Source organism: Bombina bombina, chromosome 5, assembly GCF_027579735.1.
Source record: "Bombina bombina isolate aBomBom1 chromosome 5, aBomBom1.pri, whole genome shotgun sequence".
NCBI lineage: Eukaryota > Metazoa > Chordata > Amphibia > Anura > Bombinatoridae > Bombina > Bombina bombina.
The window spans coordinates 167,042,784-167,059,804 of record NC_069503.1 but is presented as its reverse complement, the minus strand read 5'-3'; the positions used below and the strand labels follow the sequence as shown (position 1 = coordinate 167,059,804).

Sequence of the window (17,021 nt, the reverse complement as noted above, 5' to 3'; positions counted from 1 at the left end):
CCTTGAACCGTACTTTGGAACATTGGCGTTTTCGCAGGACAACATCAGATCAAACTCTGGAACCCCCCCAACTGAGAGTTATCTGAGAGAACACTTCCATATGGAGAGCCAACTCCCCGGGATGAAAGGTCTGTCTGCTCAGAAAATCCGCCTCCCCATTGTCTACTCCTGGAATGTGGATGGCAGACAGAAGACAATCATGAGCTTCCGCACACTGCAGAATGTGAGTCACCTCCTTCATGGCCAAGGAACTCTGAGTTCCTCCCTGATGGTTGATGTAAGCCACTGAGGTGAATTTATACGACTGGAATCTGATAAACCGGAATAATGATAATTGAGGCCGAGCTGTCAAGGCATTGAAGATTGCTCTCAACTCCAAGATGTTTATGGGAAGAGAAGACTCTTTCCAAGACCACAGGCCCTGAGCCTTCAGAGAAACCCAAACAGCTCCCCAGCCTGACAGGCTGGCATCCGTTGTCACAATAACCCAGGAAGGTCTCAGGAAGCAAGTGCCCCGAGACAGATGATCCAGAGACATCCACCACAAGAGAGATTCTCTTTTCAGGGGGTCCAGATTTATCCTCTGCGATAAATCGGAATGGTCTCCATTCCATTGACGGAGCATGCAACGTTGCAGCGGATGCAGATGTAACCGAGCAAAGGGAATGATGTCTATGGAAGCCACCATCAGACCAATCACCTCCATGCATTGAGCCACAAATGGACGAAAGGCAGCCTGGAGAGAAAGGCAGGAAGCAAGAAGATTGGATTTTCTGACCTCCGTCAGGAAAATCTTCATGGACAGGGAATATTATTGTCCCTAGTTGTAGATGGAACTAGAGAACTCTTCTCCAGATTCATCTTCCACCCGTGGGAATGTAGAAAAGACAACAACATCTCTGTATGAGATTGTGCTAGTTGAAAAGATGAAGCCTGAACCAGAATGTCGTCTAGATAAGGCGCCACAGCAATGCCCTGGGATCTGATTACTGCCAATAATGCTCCCAGAACCTTTGTGAATATTCTGGGAGCCGTGGCCAGACCAAACGGAAGGGCAACAAACTGGAGATGCTTTTCCAGAAAAGCAAATCTGAGAAACTCGTGATGATTCTTGTGAATGGGAACATGTAGGTACGCATCCTTCAGGTCTATGGTCGTCATGAACTGACCCTCCTGGATCAATGGAAGAATGGAACAAATAGTTTCCATCTTGAAGGACGGAACCCTGAGGAATTTGTTGAGACACTTGAGATCTAGGATGGGATGAAAAGTTCCTTCCTTTTTGGGAGCCACAAATAGATTTGAATAGAATCCTAGACCTTGTTCCCTTAGAGGAACTGGTACAATGACACCAGAGAGGATAGGTCCTTTACGCAATTTAAGAAGGCCTCCTTCTTTACCTGGTTTGAGGATAATCGTGACAGGAGAAATCTGCCCCTTGGAGGGCAAGACTTGAATCCTATCCTGTAACCCTGGGATACTATGTCCCCCCAGCCCATGGATCCGGCACATCGCGTATCCAAGCCTGTCAAAAAAGAGAAAGCCTCCCCCCCCCACCTGATCCAAACTTGGACAGAGGGCAGACCCTTCATGCTGATTTTGAGTCAGTGGAAGGCTTCTCTCTTTCTCTTATTCCAGGGCTGACTGGATTTCCAAGTGGACCTGGATTGGTCAAGTTTGGAAGAGGAAGATGAGGACTTCTGTAGCGAAAGGAACAAAAATTAGAAGACTGCCGACCCCTAGGTCTATTCTTTTTGTCCTGAGGAAGGAAAGATCCCTTTCCACCCGTAATCTCAGAAATGATCTCCGCTAGACCAGGTCCAAACAGAGTCTTACCCTTTTACAGGGTAAGGGAAATAAATATAAATATAAACAACCAGAATTTACCCTAGGGTAGAAAATGCAACTCACAGGTGTGAAAATTTACTCATGAAAATTTTTCATTAAAAAGATCTTTGTTAAAAAACAGTCATGACTGTTTTTTAAAAAAGATCTTTTTAATGAAAATTTTTCATGAGTAAACATTTTTATATGATTAATATTTGTTTGACTAATAGAGTATATAATGTTTAATACAAACTTTTACAATAGTATACAATCGAGAAATTAATTTTCTATTATTTAATATTTTTTATTTAATATTTGTGAATAATTGAACCCCAAAGACTCCATATATCTATATTGAATAATGAACTTGGAATAAAACAATCCATAATGAAAGAACCCTATACTTTTAAGAAAATAGGTATATAAGGACGAGAGGAAGTAGACAGGATCATCTTGAAAAAAGCTTCGGCTGAAATGCGTAGATGATAAGCTGTCCTGTGCAGCTGGCCAGCTATACCTGGATTTGTTACGAAAGACTTGTCCGTTTTTTTCCTGAAATAACACAGACGGAACATCAACAGTAACCACCCTGGGATATATATGAAGAATTTGATCAAAGACAAAGAGTGTACACTTTAAAAATACTTTATTAAATTGGAAACCTTGGATCAAAGTTTGATACAACTAACACCGGTAACCTGACCTTCCGATTGGCTAAGTGAGGAAACACGTGACACAAACACGTCAGCAGGCTTGTAACGACCACCCTAACACCAACTTCACGCTGGAGTGAAAGAGTAAGTCAGGGAAAGTGGTTATCAAATACCGATCTTTCGTATTCTGGTGAGTAGGATAACTTTGATCCCTATAAGACACAGTATCACTTGTGTATATGAAATACGCTATAGAACCGTAAAGCAAACTGTTTGATCCATATAGACTGTCGGTTATAAAACAGATACAAATTCACCCATAACACTACAGAGCTGAACTCGATTTGCTGGATAGAATACCTACAGCCTTGGGGTTTATCATACAAAAGCTCAAATACAAATATAACTTTTTCTATTAAATGAGCTTGACATAACGATCAATTTTAATAAGGTGCACCTTAAACCATATGGTTACATATTCTATTTCTTTTTTTTATTTTCGTATATTAACTTGTTTTTTATAAATTGTGTTTTTAAGTAGTTGTTTGAATAAATTTCTATTGTATATATGAAATACCTTGTTTTAGACTTTATATTTTAGGACCTAATATTTAGGATATATTGATGCAATAGATTGGTAGAGTCTTACCCTTATAAGGTAAAGCCAAGAGCTTGGCCTTTGAAGAAACCTCAGCTGACCAAGATTTTAACCACAGAGCTCTGCGAGCTAGTACATGTTTGCATCACAGATAAAAGTATTGGCCAGTTTAAGGGCTTTGATCCTATCTTGGATCTCCTCCACCATAGTTTCCTCTGAAATAAGATGGGATAAGGCATCACACCAATAAGATGCTGCCCCTGCAACTGTGGCAATACTCGCTGCAGGTTGCCACTGTAATCCTTGATGTATGTACATCTTATTTAAGTAAGCCTCTAGCTTCTTATACATTGGATTCTTAAAAGAGCAACTATCCTCTATAATAGTTCTCTTAGCAAGAGTAGAAATAGCTCCTTTAACTTTAGGCACAGTGTGCTATGAATCACGAATAGAGTCAGCAACAGGAAACATCTTTTTAAAAACAGGGGAAGGGGAAAAGGGACCACCTAGCTTATCCCATTCCTGAGCTATAATTTCAGACATCTTCCTTGGAACAGGAAACACCTCCTCAGAAGATGGAGAATCATAAACTCTATCCAGTTTAGAAGACTTAATGGGGTTGACAGCAACCAAAGGTTCAGAGTCGTCTAAAGTAGCTAGAACCTCCTTCAGTAGTAACCGGAGGTGTTCAAGCTTAAATCTAAAATTAACCTCTTCAGATTCTGAAGACTTTTCTGCTAAAGTGAGTCCAAGATTTCACCTTCAGAAGCTACTGAAGTATTTTCCTCATCAGAGAAATGAGAAATGGCTAAAGCAGCCCTAGAGGGGTCAGAAGCTTTACTAGCAGACAAATGTCTAGATTTCCTCTTACGCTTAAACGCAGAATGGAAAGCAGACAAAGTCGATTGAAACTGCAGAATTAATTTGAGCAGCAAAATCCCCAGGTAAATAAATACCCCCAGGGGGTTGTTGAGAAACAGAAGGCACAGAGTGAGAAACTACTAAAGCTTGGGACGTCTAAGGAAAAAGCTGAGGCATATAACGCACAGCAGTTTCCTGAGAGACACTTGGCTAATTTGCCCTTAAATTTTAAAGTCTTAGCTAAACATGAAGAACTAAATTTCATAGGCTAAATAATTTGGTTCTCTAAACATAATAAGTATTTATCTATAAACATGGGTTGATCCTGTTCTGGGTCCATAGCTATGGAAATTAACTCCCACTAAAAAACAAATAAGGAGAATGCAAATAAAATTAAATACTTAAAAAAGAGCAAAACGATAGACTAAACTTAAGGTAAACTTTAATACACTACCTCAGACAAGAAGCTACGCGTCTGTCTGAGTCTCCTACAGTTACCGTAATGAGTATCCCACTAGTAATAGGGTATAGAAAGCTGAGCACCCTCTCCAACAGAGATTAGCACTTAGAATTAGAAAATGAACTGTGCCACAGACAGAAAAAGCTATCGCAGATAGAAAAAGTTAAACTTATCGTATGCACTAACACACCTGCATATAAATAAATAAAAAGTAAGCATGCATCGCTTCTTCCAAAATACAAAGAACCCCTTGCCAAGTAGTAAGGAAAATGTTAGTAATGATAATAACATTCCTTTAAGTCTCTCAAAGTCTCACTCTACCGTGCCTGAAAATATACTGAATAAGAAGCCACTAGCTCCCTTAAAGTCAGTATAGTTGTCCAAATGTATCCTTAGTCTTAAAAGGATATCTAAATCCCCAAAAATATGTCCACCTAAAGAGATAATCTCCCAAGTGCTGTCCTTCAGTACCTAGAAGGAAAAAGCGCTTACCTTTGGATCCAGCAGGGCAAATGATAGCTTCTAAGGTGTGAACAGTACTCCACTGCCTGTCAGGGACCTACAGTACAAGAAAGATCAGAGTAACCAACCCTGGCTTTCTGCAAAGGGGTAGCAAGTGTTAAAAGTAAAGCAAAGACTACCTAATCAGCTAGATTACGAGTTTTGAGTGCCATAGGGAAATTAACGAACGCAACAAAAATTGCGTTATTTAATCCCGTATAGCGCAGCCATTACAAGTTTTTCAAAACCCGGCTTCTGCGTGCGATATGGGGTTTTTAAGTTCCATACCGCATGAAAAACGAGCGCTGTTTTGACGTGCTTGTGCATGCTTTCCCCATAGACATCAATGGGGAGAGCGGGTTAGAAAAAAAACTAACATCTGCGTTCGCGGAATGAAAAGCTTCGTAATGCAGCCCCATTGATATCTATGGGAAAAAAAAAAACCTAACACACTAAACACCCCTAATCTGCTGTCCCCGACATCGCCGCCACCTACATAATATTATTGACCCCTAATCTGCCGCTCCGATATCGCCACCACATAAATAAAGCTATTAACCCCTAATCTGCCACTCCCGATATCGCCGCCACTATACTAAAGTTATTAACCTCTATTCCGCCACACCCCAACATTGCCGCCACTATATTAAAGTTATTAACCCCTATTCCGCCCCTCCCAACATTGGTGCAACTAAATAAAGTTATTAACCCCTAAACCTCTGGCCTCCCACATCACTACCACTAAATAAACCCATTAACCCCTGAACCGCCAGCCCCCCACATCGCAACAACCTAAATTAAACTATTAAGCCCTACACCTACCCCTAAACCTAACCCTAAACCTAACACCCCCTAACTGTAACATAATTAAAAAAGATCTAAATTAAAGTTACAATTATTAACTAAATAATACCTATTTAAAACTAAATACATACTTACCTGTGGAATAAGGTATAGTCATATTGTAGCTAGCTTAGGTTTTATTTTTATTTCACAGGTAAGTTTGTATTTATTTTAACTAGGTAGACTAGTTAGTAAATAGTTATTAACTATTTACTAACTACCTAGTTAAAATAAATACAAACTTACATGTGAAAGAAAACCTAAGCTACCTTACTCTAAAACCTAAAATTACAAAAAATAAAAAAACACTAAAATCACAAAATTATCCAAAAAAATAAAAATTATTCCTATTCTAAAAACCTTTAAAAAAAATACCGCAAAATGAAAAAGCCTAATCTAGAATAAACTATCAAGGGTCCTTAAAAGGGCCTTTTAAGGGCCTTTGGTAGGGCATTGCCTTAAGTTAAACAGCTCTTTTGCTACAAAAACAAACAAACACCCCCTAACAGTATGCAAACCCCCACCCCCCAAACTACCAAGGGCCCTTAAAAGGGTATTTTAGGGGCCCTTAAAAGGGCCTTTTGTAGGGCATTGCCCTAGGTTGAACAGCTATTTTGCTACAAAAAAAAACAACCCCTAAAAAATACATTACACAAAATAACAAACAAATGATCAAAAATAATAAAAAATATTCATATTCTAATAGCCATTAAAAAAAAACACCCCAAAATAAAAAACTAATCAAGAATAAACTACTAATGACCCTTAAAACTGCCTTTTGTAGAGCATTGCCTAAAGATATCAGTTCTTTTTGTGAAATAATACAAATACCCACTAACATTACAAACCGCCACCCCCCCAAAATAAAAATAAAAACTTTCTAAAAAACCTAAGATACCCATTGCCCTGAAAAGGGCATTTGTATGGGCATTGCCCTTAAAGTGCATTTAGCTCTTTTGCTGCCCAAACCCTATCTAAAAAAAAACCCCACCCAAAAAACCCTTAAAAACTAACCCCCGACGATCCACTTACAGTTTTTGAAGTCCTGCTTGAACGATATTCATCCCGGCTGAGAAGTCCTCATCCAGGCGGCGAGAAGTCTTCATCCAGGCGGCCTCTTTAATCTTCATCCCGGTGGCGAAGTCCTCATCCAATAGAAATTTTATTGGCTGATTTAAACAGCCAATAGGATTTTAGCAGCTGTAATTCCTATTGGCTGATTAAAATCTTTCAGCCAATAGGAATGCAAGGGACGCCATCTTGAATCACGTGCCTTGCATTGAAGATTCAGTGTACCACGGCGACCATATGAAGAGGATGCTCCACACCGGATGTCTTCAGGATGGACCCGCTCTGCGCCGCCTGGATCAAGATAGAAGATGCTATTCTATCAGCCAATCGGAATTAAGGTAGGAAAATCTGATTGGCTGATTAAATCAGCCAATCGGATTCAAAGTTCAATCCGATTGGCTGATCCAATCAGCCAATCAGATTGAGCTCGCATTCTATTGGCTGTTCCGATCAGCCAATAGAATGCGAGCTCAATTGATTGGCTGATTGGATCAGCCAATCAGATGTTTCCTACCTTAATTCCGATTGGCTGATAGAATCCTATCAGCCAATCGGAATTCGAGGGACGCCATCTTGGATGACGTCATTTAAAGGAACCTTCATTCGGCGAGTAGGCGTCGGTTGAAGAGGATGGATCCGCGTCAGCTGGAAGAAGATGGCTCCGCTCCGGATGGATGAAGATAGAAGATGCCGCTTGGATGAAGATGTCTGCCGGTCCGGATGTCCTCTTCTGCCCGGATAGGATGAAGACTTCTGCCGCTCCGGATGTCCTCTTTTGGTCCATCGGTGCCCGGCTGGGTCAACACGACTCAAGATAGGGAGATCTTCAGGGGGGTAGTGTTAGGTTTATTTAAGGGGGGTTTGGGTTAGAGTAGGGGTATGTGGGTGGTGGGTATTAATTTTGGGGGGGTTGTATTTTTTTTTACAGGCAAAAGAGCTGATTACTTAGGGGCATGCCCCGCAAAAAGCCCTTTTAAGGGCTGGTAAAAGAGCTGGCTACTTTTTAATTTAGAATAGGGTAGGGACCTTTATTATTTTGGGGGGCTTTTTTATTTTATTAGGGGGCTTAGAGTAGGCGTAATTAGCCTAATATTCTTGTAATCTTTTTTTATTTTTTGTAATTTAGTGGGTTTTTTTTTTTGTAATTTAGTTTAGTTTATTTAATTGTATGTAATTGTAGGTAAATTATTTAATTAATTTATTGATAGTGTAGTATTAGGTTTAATTGTAACTTAGGTTAGGATTTATTTTACAGGTAATTTTGTAATTATTTTAACTAGGTAGCTATTAAATAGTTAATAACCATTTAATAGCTATTGTACCTAGTTAAAATAAATACAAAGTTGCCTGTAAAATAAATATAAATCCTAAAAATAGCTACAATATAATTATTCATTATATTGTAGCTATATTAGGGTTTATTTTACAGGTAAGTATTTAGTTTTAAATAGGAATACTTTAGTTAATAACATTTAATTTATTTAGTTAGATTAAAATTATATTTAATTTAGAGGGGTGTTAGGGTTAGACTTAGCTTTAGGGGTTAATACATTTATTAGACTAGCGGCGAGGTCCAGTCGGCAGATTAGGGGTTAATACTTGAAGTTAGGTGGCTGCGACGTTGGGGGGGCAGATTAGGGGTTAATACTATTTATTATAGGGTTTGCAAGGCGGGAGTGTGGAGGTTTAGGGGTTAATAACTTTATTAGAGTAGCGGCGAGGTCCGGTCGGCAGATTAGGGGTTAATAAGTGTAGGTAAGGTAGCGGCGACGTGGGGGGGGCAGATTAGGGGTTCATAAATATAATATAGGGGTCGGCGATGTTAGGGGCAGCAGATTAGGGGTACATAGGTATAATGTAGGTTGCGGCGTTGTCCGGAGCGGCAGATTAGGGGTTAATAGTATAATGCAGGTGTCAGCGATAGCGGGGGCGGCAGATTAGGGGTTAATGAGTGTAAGGTTAGGGGTGTTTAGACTCGGGGTTCATGTTAGGGTGTTAGGTGCAGACTTAGAAAGTGTTTCCCCATAGGAAACAATGGGACTGCGTTGGGAGCTTAACGCTGCTTTTTTGCAGGTGTTAGGTTTTTTTTCATCCCAAACTGCCCCATTGTTTCCTATGGGGGAATTGTGCACAAGCACGTTTTGCCAGCTTACCGCTACCGTAAGCAACGCTGGTATTGAGGGTTAAAGTGGCGGTACATTTGGCTCAAAGCACCCTTTTTGGAGCCTAACGCAGCCCTTCAGACAACTCTAAATACCAGCGTTGTCTTAAGGGTGCGTTGGGAAAAAAAAGCTACGCGGGTCTTTACCGACAAAACTCTAAATCTAGGCGAATGTGTATCTTAGCTTCCTGTGCTCCCTTGGAATAGGATAGCTCTCCCTTTAGTGCCAAATCTCTGGTGCAGCTTCCACCCTCTTCAAGCACTTAAAGGGACATTAAACCCCAAAATCTTCTTTCATGATTCTGGTAGAGAATACAATTTTAAACAACATTTCAATTATCTTCTATTATCTAATTTGCTTCATTCTTTAGATATCCTTTGTTGAAGAAATAGCAATGCACGTGGGTGAGCCAATCACATGAGGCATCTCTGTACAGTCACCAATCAGCAGCTACTGAGCCTATCTAGATATGCTTTTCAGCAAAGTATATCAAGAGAATGAAGCAAATTAGATAATAGAAGTAAATTAGAAAGTTGTTTAATATGGTATGCTCTTTCTAAAATGTGAAAGAAAAAAATGGGTTTCATGTCCCTTTAAGGAGTACTTCAGGCAAAAATTACTGGAAAATAATAACACAGCACATCCTCGATTCAAGGTAAAAGTAGTACAATTTTATTAGAGCACACACAACCTAAGTGCCCTTTTCAGGGCAATGGGTAGCTTAGGTTTTTTTTTAGAATTAGGTTTGTTATTTTGGGGGGTTGGTTGGGTGGTGGGTTTTACTGTTAGGGGGGTATTTGTATTTTTTTTTTTTTTACAGGTAAAAGAGCTGATATCTTTGGGGCAATGCCCCACCAAAGGCCCTTTTAAGGGCTATTGGTAGTTTATTGTAGGCTAGGTTTTTTTTTTATTTCGGGTGGGCTTTTTTATTATTATAGGGCTATTAGATTAGCTGTAATTCTTTTTTATTTTTGATAATTTTGGTTGTTTTTTTCCGTAATTTAGTGATTTTACTTTTGTTTCTAGTAAGTGCTTAAGGTTGTGTGTGCTCTAATAAAATTGTACTACTTTTACCTTGAATCAAGGATGCGTTTCTCGGTTTTTATTTTCCAGTATATCAGCATATACATATTTATATTTGCTGCCTGTCGCTGCTCTACTTACCCCCTTCGCTGCACGAGGTTCTGATGCCGTCGCTGATGGCCTCAGAACGAGACTCCCATTGGAAGCTATTGAAGCACGCTATAGTGATTGCATTGTTTCCCTGCAATGCGAACGCAAGCTCGTGTTTGCATTGCATTGTGTGCGATGTTATTACAAAGTGGCGCACTAATATCACTTTCTTGAAAACAATATTTAGCTCTCCACTTGTAATGTGGCACTTAATATATTGCACAGTTCTTCTACTGATCTTGCTTTCAGAGGCAGTTTGGAACTCTTTAGTGAGTGAAAGGTGATTTTTACGCACTCAGTGGCCCAACTCTGTGAGTTCAGTGGTCTAACACTTCATAGCTGGACTGTTTATCCTAGACACAGCCACTTCACAATCATAGCACTTCTAGTTGACCGCCCGGGGCAAATCTAAAAGGGCAGAATTTTCACAAACTTACTTCTGGCAAAAACATAATTTATGCTTACCTGATAAATTCCTTTCTTCTGTAGTGTGATCAGTCCACGGGTCATCATTACTTGTGGGATATTAACTGCTCCCCTACAGGAAGTGCAAGAGGATTCACCCAGCAGAGTTGCTATATAGCTCCTCCCCTCTACGTCACCTCCAGTCATTCGACCAAGGACCAACGAGAAAGGAGAAGCCAAGGGTGTAGTGGTGACTGGAGTATAATTTAAAAAATATTTACCTGCCTTAAAAAACAGGGCGGGCCGTGGACTGATCACACTACAGAAGAAAGGAATTTATCAGGTAAGCATAAATTATGTTTTCTTCTGTTAAGTGTGATCAGTCCACGGGTCATCATTACTTGTGGGATACCAATACCAAAGCAAAAGTACACGGATGACGGGAGGGATAGGCAGGCTCTTTATACAGAAGGAACCACTGCCTGAAGAACCTTTCTCCCAAAAATAGCCTCCGAGGAAGCAAAAGTGTCAAATTTGTAAAATTTGGAAAAAGTATGAAGCGAAGACCAAGTTGCAGCCTTGCAAATCTGTTCAACAGAGGCCTCATTCTTAAAGGCCCAAGTGGAAGCCACAGCTCTAGTGGAATGAGCTGTAATTCTTTCAGGAGGCTGCTGTCCAGCAGTCTCATAAGCTAAACGAATTATGCTACGAAGCCAAAAAGAGAGAGAGGTAGCAGAAGCTTTTTGACCTCTCCTCTGACCAGAGTAAACGACAAACAGGGAAGACGTTTGTCGAAAATCTTTAGTTGCCTGTAAATAAAATTTAAGGGCACGAACTACATCCAGATTGTGCAAAAGACGTTCCTTCCTCGAAGAAGGATTTGGGCACAAGGATGGAACAACAATCTCCTGATTGATATTCCTGTTAGTGACTACCTTAGGTAAGAACCCAGGCTTAGTACGCAGAACTACCTTATCCGAGTGAAAAATCAAATAAGGAGAATCACAATGTAAGGCTGATAACTCAGAGACTCTTCGAGCCGAGGAAATAGCCATTAAAAATAGAACTTTCCAAGATAACAACTTTATATCAATGGAATGAAGGGGTTCAAACGGAACACCCTGTAAAACGTTAAGAACAAGGTTTAAACTCCATGGTGGAGCCACAGCTTTAAACACAGGTTTAATCCTGGCCAAAGCCTGACAAAAAGCCTGAACGTCTGGAACTTCTGACAGACGCTTGTGTAACAGAATGGACAGAGCTGAGATCTGTCCCTTTAAGGAACTAGCGGATAACCCCTTTTCTAAACCTTCTTGTAGAAAAGACAATATCCTAGGAATCCTAACCTTACTCCAAGAGTAACCTTTGGATTCGCACCAATATAGGTATTTACGCCATATTTTATGGTAAATCTTTCTGGTAACAGGCTTCCTAGCCTGTATTAAGGTATCAATAACTGACTCAGAAAAACCACGCTTTGATAAGATCAAGCGTTCAATTTCCAAGCAGTCAGCTTCAGAGAAGTTAGATTTTGATGTTTGAAAGGACCCTGAATCAGAAGGTCCTGTTTCAGAGGTAACGACCAAGGTGGACAGAATGACATGTCCACCAGATCTGTATACCAAGTCCTGCGTGGCCATGCAGGCGCTATTAGAATCACTGATGCTTTCTCCTGTTTGATTCTGGCAATCAATCGAGGAAGCATCGGGAAAGGTGGAAACACATGAGCCATCCTGAAGGTCCATGGTGCTGTCAAGGCATCTATCAGGACCGCTCCCGGATCCCTGGATCTGGACCCGTAGCGCGGAAGCTTGGCATTCTGTCGAGACGCCATGAGATCTATCTCTGGTTTGCCCCAACGTCGAAGTATTTGGGCAAAGACCTCTGGATGAAGTTCCCACTCCCCCGGATGAAAAGTCTGACGACTTAAGAAATCCGCCTCCCAGTTCTCCACTCCCGGGATGTGGATTGCAGACAGGTGGCAAGAGTGAGACTCTGCCCAGCGAATTATCTTCGATACTTCCATCATTGCTAGGGAGCTTCTTGTCCCTCCCTGATGGTTGATATAAGCTACAGTCGTGATGTTATCCGACTGGAACCTGATGAACCCCCGAGTTGCTAACTGGGGCCAAGCCAGAAGAGCATTGAGGACTGCTCTCAATTCCAGAATGTTTATTGGAAGAAGACTCTCCTCCTGATTCCATAGTCCCTGAGCCTTCAGAGAATTCCAGACAGCGCCCCAACCTAGTAGGCTGGCGTCTGTTGTTACAATTGACCAGTCTGGCCTGCTGAATGGCATTCCCCTGGACAGATGTGGCCGATAAAGCCACCATAGAAGAGAATTTCTGGTCTCTTGAATGGAATGAAGGACACGGCATGCACTTTGAAGTTTTGTTAACCTGTCCTCTGTCAGGTAAATCTTCATTTCTACAGAATCTATCAGAGTCCCCAGGAAGGGAACTCTTGTGAGTGGAAAGAGAGAACTTTTCTCTTCGTTCACTTTCCATCCATGCGACCTTAGAAATGCCAGTACTATCTCTGTATGAGATTTGGCAGTTTGAAAGCTTGAAGCTTGTATCAGTATGTCGTCTAAGTACGGAGCTACTGAAATTCCTCGCGGTCTTAGTACCGCCAGAAGAGTGCCCAGAACCTTTGTGAAGATTCTTGGAGCCGTAGCCAGTCCGAATGGAAGAGCTACAAACTGGTAATGCCGGTCTAAAAAGGCAAACCTTAGATACCGGTAATGACTTCTGTGAATCGGTATGTGAAGGTAAGCATCCTTTAAATCCACTGTGGTCAAGTACTGACCCTCTTGGATCATGGGCAAAATTGTTCAAATAGTTTCCATCTTGAACGATGGAACTCTTAGGAATTTGTTTAGGATCTTTAAATCCAAGATTGGCCTGAAGGTTCCCTCTTTTTTGGGAACTACAAACAGATTTGAGTAAAACCCTTGTCCTTGTTCCAACCGCGGAACTGGATGGATCACTCCCATTAATAAAAGATCTTGTACGCAGCGTAGAAACGCTTCCTTCTTTGTTAGGTTTGTTGACAATCTTGACAGATGAAATCTCCCTCTTGGGGGAGAGGATTTGAAGTCCAGAAGGTATCCCTGAGATATGATCTCTAACGCCCAGGGATCCTGAACATCTCTTGCCCAAGCCTGGGCGAAGAGGGAAAGTCTGCCCCCCACTAGATCCGGTCCCGGATCGGGGGCCCTCAATTCATGCTGTCTTAGGGGCAGCAGCAGGTTTTCTGGCCTGTTTGCCCCTGTTCCAGGACTGGTTAGGTTTCCAGCCTTGTCTGTAGCGAGCAACAGCTCCTTCCTGTTTTGGTGCAGAGGAAGTTGATGCTGCTCCTGCTTTGAAATTACGAAAGGAACGAAAATTGGACTGTCTAGCCTTGGCTTTGGCCTTGTCCTGAGGCAGGGCATGACCTTTACCTCCTGTAATGTCATCAATAATCTCTTTCAAGCCGGGTTCCGAATAAGGTCTGCCCTTTGAAAGGAATATTAAGCAATTTAGATTTAGACGTAACATCAGCTGACCAGGATTTTAGCCACAGAGCTCTGCGTGCCTGAATGGCGAATCCTGAATTTTTAGCCGCAAGTTTAGTTAAATGTACTACGGCATCTGAAATAAATGAATTAGCTAACTTAAGGAATTTAAGTTTGTGTGTGATGTCATCTAGTGTGGATGATTGAAGTGTCTCTTCCAGAGACTCAAACCAAAATGCTGCTGCAGCCGTGACAGGCGCAATACATGCAAGAGGTTGCAATATAAACCCTTGTTGAACAAACATTTTCTTAAGGTAACCCTCTAATTTTTTATCCATTGGATCTGAAAAAGCACAGCTATCCTCCACTGGGATAGTGGTACGCTTAGCAAAAGTAGAAACTGCTCCCTCCACCTTAGGGACCATTTGCCATAAGTCCCGTGTGGCGGCGTCTATTGGAAACATTTTTCTGAATATAGGAGGGGGTGAGAAAGGCACACCGGGTCTATCCCACTCCTTAGTAACAATGTCAGTAAGTCTCTTAGGTATAGGAAAAACGTCAGTACTCGTCGGTACCGCAAAATATTTATCCAACCTACACATTTTTTCTGGGATTGCAACTGTGTTACAATCATTCAGAGCCGCTAATACCTCCCCTAGTAACACACGGAGGTTCTCAAGCTTAAATTTAAAATTTGAAATGTCTGAGTCCAGTTTATTTGGATCAGAACCGTCACCCACAGAATGAAGCTCTCCGTCTTCATGTTCTGCAAACTGTGACGCAGTATCAGACATGGCCCTTGCATTATCAGCGCACTCTGTTCTCATCCCAGAGTGATCACGTTTACCTCTTAGTTCTGGTAGTTTAGCCAAAAATTCAGTCATAACAGTAGCCATATCTTGTAATGTGATTTGTAATGGCCGCCCAGATGCACTCGGCGCTACAATATCACGCACCTCCTGAGCGGGAGATGCAGGTACTGACACGTGAGGCGAGTTAGTCGGCATAACTCTCCCCTCGTTGTTTGGTGAAATATGTTCAATTTGTACAGATTGACTATTTTTTAAAGTAGCATCAATACATTTAGTACATAAATTTCTATTGGGCTCCACTTTGGCATTAACACATATAGCACAGATAATATCTTCCTCTGAATCAGACATGTTTAACACACTAGCAAATAAACAGCAACTTGGAAATACTTTTCAAAGTAATTTACAAATAATATGAAAACGAACTGTGCCTTTAAGAAGCACAGAAAAATATTATAACAGATAAAATAATTAAGTTATAGCATCAATCTTTGTCAGAATATACAGTTTTAGCAAAGGATTGTTCCCCTCAGCAAATGATAACTAACCCAGGCAGCAGAAAAAAAATACACAAATAAACGTTTTTTATATCACAGTCAATACACTCAGCACAGCTCTGCTGTATGATTACTTCCCTCAAAAAAGACTCTTGAGATCCCTGAACTCTGTAGAGATGAACCGGATCATGCAGGAAGAAAATGAACCTCTGACTGAGTTTTTCTGATGCATAGTGAAAGCACCAAAATGGCCCCTCCCCCACACACATAACAGTGAGAGGGATCAGTGAACTGCTCTAATTTAAATCAAAACTATTGCCAAGTGGAAAAAAAGTGCCCAAAACATTTTTTCACCCAGTACCTCAGAGAAAAAAACGTTTTTACATGCCAGCAAAAAAACATTTTACCTCAATAATTAATTGTCATTTAAAACCTATTGCAAGTCCCTGCAAAATAGGTTAAGTCTATGTATACAGTTTAAAAGCCAGAGAAGTACCATTTCCCAGAAAACTGAAGTGTAAAATATACATACATGACAGCCTGATATCAGCTACATCTACTGCATTCAAGGCTGAGTTTACATTATAACGGTATGGCAGGATTTTCTCATCAATTCCATGTCAGAAAATAATAAACTGCTACATACCTCTTTGCAGATTAATCTGCCTGCTGTCCCCTGATCTGAAGTTTACCTCACTCCTCAGATGGCCGAGAAACAGCAATATGATCTTAACTACTCCGGCTAAAATCATAGAAAAACTCAGGTAGATTCTTCTTCAAATTCTACCAGAGAAGGAATAACACACTCCGGTGCTATTATAAAATAACAAACTTTTGATTGAAGATATAAAAACTAAATATATCACCATAGTCCTCTCACACATCCTATCTAGTCGTTGGGTGCAAGAGAATGACTGGAGGTGACGTAGAGGGGAGGAGCTATATAGCAACTCTGCTGGGTGAATCCTCTTGCACTTCCTGTATGGGAGCAGTTAATATCCCACAAGTAATGATGACCCGTGGACTGATCACACTTAACAGAAGAAAGAAGAATTCTATGACAGTTCCACATTTACAGCCACTACGCTCTTAAGTGTGACCAATTGTACTGCCAATATTTTTCTATTGATATTTCATGGCTATATGCTGGATTGTATGCACCACCTATTTAGCCATATAGTCTATTTGTTATACTTGCTGTAAATTGACTTTTTACTCTAAAGTAACAATTGTAGCCTGTCACCCCTAGAAAGAGTAGCAAAATAATTCATTGTATTTTACACATTTAATAATTCATAGTTTACCTGGGAGGTTCAGGGATGTTTCTTAATATCATATGAGCAATATTGTGATAATCCTTCAGCTGTTAAAAAACACAAAATAAAGGACAATATAAAGGATATAAAAACAAAATAAATACATATAAGTGTTTCAGTTCAATCTGAGAGGAGCATTTCATAAAAAAACATTAGGATAGACATATTTTTCTTTCTTTCACGCTCAGATTCTCAATATATGTATATGTGTATCTATCTATTTATCTATCTATCTATCTATCTATCTATCTATCTATCTATCTATCTATGTAAGAGCAACAGAATTATTGCATTGGCAATTAGCACATCTAGGCAAGTATGCCTGTCTGCCTTTCCCCAAAGGTCA

The 17,021-nt window shown here is 40.6% G+C and overlaps 1 protein-coding gene across 1 annotated transcript in view; it reads right to left on the bottom strand.

Annotated features, from left to right (window-relative positions):
- Window positions 1-17,021, bottom strand: part of DLEC1 (DLEC1 cilia and flagella associated protein) — a 275,413-nt gene that overhangs the window by 167,878 nt on the left and 90,514 nt on the right. Inside the window, 1 exon segment of the mRNA XM_053715663.1 lies at window positions 16,664-16,722. Within this exon segment, the coding sequence (XP_053571638.1) occupies window positions 16,664-16,722 (59 nt within the window).